At 41.2% G+C, this 7162-nt stretch overlaps 1 protein-coding gene across 17 annotated transcripts in view; it reads right to left on the bottom strand.

The window, feature by feature from the left end:
- Positions 1 to 1500: 1500 nt before the first annotated feature.
- MBTD1 (mbt domain containing 1) overlaps positions 1501 to 7162 on the bottom strand; it is a 77602-nt gene continuing 71940 nt past the window's right edge. For all 17 annotated transcript variants that reach the window (XM_074388569.1, XM_074388568.1, XM_074388570.1 and 14 more), the window contains one exon: positions 1501 to 4736. In XM_074388569.1, coding sequence (XP_074244670.1) covers positions 4618 to 4736 — 119 coding nt within the window. In that variant the 3' untranslated portion in view covers positions 1501 to 4617. The remainder of the gene's footprint in view (positions 4737 to 7162) is intronic.

Below are 7162 nucleotides of genomic sequence, written 5' to 3'. Positions count from 1 at the left end.
CTCTCTCTCTCTCTCTTTTTTTTTTTTTTTTTTTGAGATGGAGTTTCGCTTGTTACCCAGGCTGGAGTGCAATGGCACAATCTCGGTTCACCGCAACCTCCGCCTCCTGGGTTCAGGCAATTCTCCTGCCTCAGCCTCCTGAGTAGCTGGGATTACAGGCACGCGCCACCATGCCCAGCTAATTTTTTGTATTTTTAGTAGAGACGGGGTTTCACCATGTTGACCGGGATGGTCTCGATCTCTTGACGTCGTGATCCACCCGCCTTGGCCTCCCAAAGTGCTGGGATTACAGGCTTGAGCCACCGCGCCCGGCCATTTTTTATTTCTTTGAGACCGAGTTTCGCTCTTGCTGTCCAGACTGGAGTGCAATGGTGTGATCTCAGCTCACCGCAACCTCCGCCTTCTTGGTTCAATCGACTCTCCTGCCTCAGCCTCCTAAGTAGCTGGGATTACAGGCATGTGCCACCATGCCCTGCTAATTTGGTATTTTCAGTAGAGATGGGGTTTCTCTGTCAACCACCTGCCTCAGCCTCCCAAAGTGCTGGGATTACACGTGAGCCACTATGCCTGGCCAAATGTGTTACATTTTTCTAAAGTGTGAAATTAATCCCTGAGGAGACCCAGTCCATCTCATTACTATCTTACATATCCTTTTCCAATTCATAAATATCTCTACCAACTGCATCTGCAGTAAAAGTTGAATAATTTTCCAAAGAGCCAGCTGTGGGTAAAGGCAGGCTTTTTTGCATTCCCTTTTAATGTTAAGGGCAAGAGCTAGCTGGGACACTTTATTCACATCTGATTAATTTTGCTGCTGAGGTTAATGGAGTTAAAAAATAAAGTCTCCTGCCGGGCGCGGTGGCTCAAGCCTGTAATCCCAGCACTTTGGGAGGCCGAGGCGGGTGGATCACGAGGTCGAGAGATCAAGACCATCCTGGTCAACATGGTGAAACCCCGTCTCTATTAAAAATACAAAACATTAGCTGGGCATGGTGGCGCGTGCCTGTAATCCCAGCTACTCAGGAGGCTGAGGCAGGAGAATTGCCTGAACCCAGGAGGCGGAGGTTGCGGTGAGCCGAGATCGTGCCATTGCATTCCAGCCTGGGTAACAAGAGCGAAACTCTGCCTCAAAAAAAAAAAAAAAGTCTCCTACTAAGCATGCCAACCCCAAAACACAATGTTCTAGCTAAGGTGATTTAATTTCCCCATACAGGTCTCTATTCACTTTGACTCCTGCTGTGGTTTTTGCCCTTTCCCTTTCTGCCCACGAAATTCCACCGCCAATGCACCTTGTCCGTAAGTCGAACCGTACTACTCTTGGCTCCCTCACGAGCTGGTGGTAAATTCTTCCTCACAGCACTCACGTATGTGCCTGCTATCCCTTATTAGAGGAAGGGACTGAGCCAACTTTCATAGGGGTCTGTGACTGTTTATAGTGGGCACGCAATAGAAAAGCAACCCCGCAAACCAAAGCATGTTAAAGAACCGCTCAAATCCAGCTTAACTTTAACATTTTATTTTGTGTAAAAAAAGGGCGAATTTAGTGAATTATTTTCATCTTGTACACAAAGTTATAATTTTAATGCTTTTCACATCCATGCTGAAAATTTGCAATTTGGTAAAAATGAAAGGAACATAAATTTCTCCAAAGGAATTTTTCACGCCATTATATATACACTTCATGAGAAAGTTTCAAACACTTTCTCAAGGATCACGAGTTACCAAGAAAATAAAAGATTAAATTTGTACAGATATTGATCTATATATCAAATACATACAGAAATGATGTAAAAACCTTATGCAGTTTACTCTGACTCTGTCCTCAAAAGATTTGCCCAGGGACAGATGCTTTTCTTTTGTATAAATGACTGTGGCTTTATTTAAAATATGAAAATCAAAGGAAGAAACCCAGTTTAATCACAGTATTTTTAAAATCCCTTCCCAATATTAAAGGATCATTACCAATATATAGCACCATAATACAAATATTGATGGGAGAGGGTATTCACATCACGCAAAATTAATAATAATAAAAACAAACAAACACTGAAAACCCGTGTTAGTATCGTAGAATAAGAAGTTGATAACAGCTTTAGCTTTCCTCATAAACAGCAAGGAAAAGGTTAAAGAGTTTAAACTACCAAAAGTCCCCAAATAAATCCTAACAGGAAAAAACAAAACAAGACAGAAAAACAAACCAAAGGTCAGCAGTACATTTTGAACCGTAAAGGAGAATGGGGCGACTGAGTTGTACAACTGGAGTTATGGCTAAGACATAAATCTCCTCTGCATTCATTTTTTTTGTTTGTCAGCAGCAGGAGTTAGTGTGAACAATAAAGAGGGCTTTAGGTTGTGTTTAGACTGTAGGAAAGTCCTTACCAACCTTCAACTGCTGGTCATGGGATCAAGACAAGAAACACTTCATGAATTAGGAAATTCTAAAACACTCAGAGCCTGGTTTTGCTGTAGAATTGGAAGCTTATGAAAGCTGGCTGTAAATGAGCATTTCATATATTACCAGGACTGACTGGCTCCAAATCATCTCTTTCCTGGTTTATTCAGTTCCCCACGGAGCCCCGAAATTCAAGGTACTGGCAGAGTACACCATACGACAGGCTTCTTGTGCCTGTACTGTGGAATTAGTCCTGGCTTTCATTCAGTGAGCCTGAGAATAAAGACTGCTGTAACCCTTGCTTTGGAATACTTCTAGGCTTAAAGTTTATGAGAAGATTTTTCAAAGTTAAAGATATGGTAAGTGTGAGGATGTCACATTTACAGTAGGTCCCTCTCAGCAATGTTAAGATAAATATCCAGTAATTTAACAGCTGAATTCACATACATTTGACACATGAGAATCAACTTGTGTTGATGTGATCTGCATTTATGCCCCTAAAGAGTCCGTACTAAGAAATGGTGACATGCGAGTCCATACATTCTTACACTATAAAGTAACAAATTTTACTTCCAGTAGCTATTACAAAACCTTATGTTATTAACCCCTCTTGCATAGAATGAGGTAAACCTGTGCGTATTACCAATGTTATTATTCCCAAAAGTAGAGCAATATTTTAGAAAATAAATTGCTGGTTTTTTAACGTTCTATGCATTTTAAAATTCAAACAAAAATCTTACCTAAAATGGTCTCCTGGGGCTTTCCATTATCATTTTTTAAAGCATTCCATAGGCTGAAGGACTGTAGAGGTTAATCATTTTGATTAATTTCTAATTAGCCCTACCTATATTCCAGAGAAGATGGTCAATATTACCACTCTGAAGAGGCCAGGCTAAGACCCAGAAGCACTTCTAGAACAGATGCAATTAATTCCTGAGAGTTTAGTTTATGAACCTCACTGGTAAACGCTAGAGCGCTCTCATTCAGTCACAACTCAGTAGAAAGTTAGAAAATGCAGAGAGCAAACTTTTCACCAATTTACCCTTGTATCCTTTTTTTTTTTTTTTTTTTTAAAAAGGAAGCCATGTGAATTTTAAAACAGGGAATGTTCAAAATGGTCCAAATCGGTTATTTAAACAAATCCTGAATACAGTTAAAGACAATTATGTGTGTCTGTATATATGGAATTTTAAGAAAATTAAATTCTCTTTCAAATTAGTTTTCTACCAAATCCAGGATAGATAAAAGCAGAGCTGGAATGATTTTTGAAATCTAAACCAATTTTGGCTTTGAATGACTTTCAGTCCGATTCTCCTGATAATACAGAACATCTCTTTTTGGTTGTGGTTATGCCAAGTTGTTATCTCACAGACAGAGGGAAATGGCAGAGAAATGATCAGAATCCCTTTTGTGGGGTATTTTTTTCAGTAAGGAAAACAAAATAAACTTAGGATAATATAGCATTTTCCCCAATCCCTCAACATGTAGATGGAGATCCTGTATATTCTGTCAACCATTCCAGTTTAACACTTTAGTGTTAGGACAATTTTAATCATTTTTTAAATTAAAACAGAACATATAAAAGTATCCAGAGTTCTTCCAGTTTCATACAGAACTCCAAATAAATTTTCACAGAATGTAAAATATTTCTGTACAAACATTTAAAATGGGCTGTGATAAAATGCCAACAAGCAGAAATAAGGACCCCTTCCATGACCTGTGTGGTGATGACCCCTCCATGAGGAGTTCAGTTGCATATTTCTGCAGCAAAGGAAGCTGGAGATGTGACTGGCCTAACTTCTAAAAATCCCAAAATCTCCCAACAGGTACCAAAAAGGTTCATTTGTAATGACAGTTCATTTGCATTTAACAACTATATCCTTCTTAAATCATTTCCTTCAATCCTGCTACCTAAACTTTAATCTTACCAAAAAAGTTAGAATTTCAGTTCTTGTTAACAATGCACATAAATCCAAACTTGGAAAATATTACAAAATTCTTTCAAAAGCTTCAAATACAACACAAAAATTGTCCATCTTTATAAATCGAAAATTTCCCCACCCCACCGACTAAAATAGTTTCCCCACCCACCTGAAAAATCTGGAACTGAAATCTTCTATGTTTAGCAAAATGTCCCAGTAGAATAGCCCCCTGTACAGCTGGATTGATTATAAATCAGTCCTGTGTAAAATCCTTCCCCTCCCGCCCTCAGTTTCTGAGCCACCTCACGGCTCTTGTTTGATGTAGAAGTTGGCAGAGCCATTGCTTTCCTGATCAGAAGCTCCTTGGAGGAAATTATAATCCTCTCCATCCAGCAACTCCTCCTTCAGCTGCAATGTCGTCACTGCATGAAAGAGAGAGAAACATATGGGCCATTAAGTCTCGCTAGAGTACTCAGATTGCCTGTAATCTTCATGTTCCATCAGCCTTACAGTTAATAAGACTTCTTCATTTCCTCAATAACTTAAAGTTAAATCCCTGAAGTATGAGCATTCAGTTAATTTTAATTTTCAAAGTATATTAGCCGTTAAGGAATGTTCTGGAAAGGAACAATACTGCATAAGGAACATGCACAATGGACATCTTCAATGAAATGTGTGGGGTAATAACGCTCACTAATCTGGGACAGAATTTTGTTTAAGTATTCACTTTTACGTCAATGTTTGTACAAACAATCATGTAGTTTCTTGCATGGTTCTTAAGTAAAATCTTTTTTTTTTTTTTGAGACAGAGCCTCAGTCTGTCGCTAGGCTACAGTGCAGTGGCATAATCTTGGCTTACTGTAATCTCTCCCTCTTGGGTTCAAGTGATTCCCCTGTCTCAGCCTCCCGAGTACTGGGATTACAGGCATGTGCCACCATGCCCGGCTAATTTTTCTTATTTTAGTAGAGATAGGGTTTTGCCATGTTGGCCAGGATGGTCTCAATCTTCTGACCTCGTGATCCACCTGCCTTGGCCTCCCAAGGTGCTGGGATTACAAGGAGTGAACCACTGCAGCTGGTCTCTTGAATACAATCTTTAATAATTCTCAATACAGTAAATTACTTTAACATATTAATATTATTATTCCCAAGGAGTCGTTTTTTTTTTTTTGAGACTTTTTGTCTTGCCAGGTTGGAGTGCAGTAGCGCCATCTTGGCTAACTGCAACCTCCGTCTCTTGGGTTCAAGCGATTCCCCTACCTCAGCCTCCCGAGTAGCTGGGACTGCAGGTGTTTGCCACCATGCCCAGCTAATTTTTGTATTTTTAGTAGAGATGAGGTTTCACCCCTTCCAGAATGGTCTCGATCTCTTGATCTCATGAGCCACCCACCCCAGCCTCCCAAAGTGCTGGGATTATAGGCGTGAGTCACCATGCTTGGCCCCAAGGCGTACTTTTATTAAAAATATTCTCTGAGGCCGGGCGCGGTGGCTCAAGCCTGTAATCCCAGCACTTTGGGAGGCCGAGGCGGGTGGATCACGAGGTCAAGAGATCGAGACCATCCTGGTCAACATGGTGAAACCCCGTCTCTACTAAAAATACAAAAAATTAGCTGGGCATGGTGGCGCGTGCCTGTAATCCCAGCTACTCAGGAGGCTGAGGCAGGAGAATTGCCTGAACCCAGGAGGCGGAGGTTGCGGTGAGCCGAGATCGCACCATTGCACTCCAGCCTGGGTAACAAGAGCGAAACTCCGTCTCAAAAAAAAAAAAAAAAAAAAAAAAAAAAATTCTCTGAGGAAAAAGATAGAAATCTGATGTTAAATAGAAACATTAAAAAATTATCTATATAAATTGGCCCGGTGTGGTGGCTCATGCCTGTTATCCCAACGCTTTGGAAGGCCAAAGCGGGTGGATCACCTGAGGTCAGGATTTCTAGAACAGCCTGGCCAGCATGGGGAAACCCGGTCTCTAGAAAAAATACAAAAAAATTAGCTGGAAGTGGTGGTGCGAGCCTACAGTCCCAGCTACTTGGGCTGAAGCAAGAGAATAGCTTGAACTTGGGCGATGGAGGTTGATAGTGAGCCGAGATCACACCACTACACTCCAGCCGGGGCAACAGAACGAGACTACCCATAAATTATATAAAGATGTAACACATATTTATAAAAAATAAATCTGGGCACAGTGGCTCACACCTATAATCCCAGCACTTTGGGAGGCTTAGACGGGCGGATCAGAAGGTTAGGAGTTTGAGACCAGTCTGGCCAACAGAGTGAAACTCAATTGCTACTAAAAATACAAAAAATTAGCCAGGTGTGGTTGTGTATGCCTGTAATCCCAGCTACTCTGGAGGCTAAGGCAGGAGAATCAGGTGAGCCTGGGAGGCAGAGGCTGCAGTGAGCGAAGATCCTGCCATTGCACTCCAGCCCCAGCGACAGTGTGAGACTCTACCTCCAAAAATGAAAGAAGAAAGAAAAAAAAATCTAGGCTGGATGTGGTGGCAGCCTGGACAACGTAGCAAATCCCTATCTCTATAAAAAAAAGAAAAAAATAAAAGAGCTGGGTATGGTGGGGCAAGCCTCAGTCCCATATTACTCTAGCCTGAGTGACAGAGCGAGACCGTGTACCTCCCCTCTACCAAGAAAAACGAACATTCAACTCTTGAGCTGGGTGTGGCAGCTAATGCTTACAGTCCTAGCTATGTGTGGGACATGACAGGAGGCCAGCTCAAGGCTGAGTGCCTGCCTTGAGTTCTTATCTGATAACTTACTTTTTAATGAAAACCAATTAACAGCATAGTCATGTTTCCATAGGTCTTTAGCATGGAAAACTGCTTTTCGGTTTCATATA

This window comes from Saimiri boliviensis, chromosome 17 (assembly GCF_048565385.1).
Source record: "Saimiri boliviensis isolate mSaiBol1 chromosome 17, mSaiBol1.pri, whole genome shotgun sequence".
NCBI classification, from domain to species: domain Eukaryota; kingdom Metazoa; phylum Chordata; class Mammalia; order Primates; family Cebidae; genus Saimiri; species Saimiri boliviensis.
This window is presented reverse-complemented; position numbering and strand designations above follow the sequence as displayed.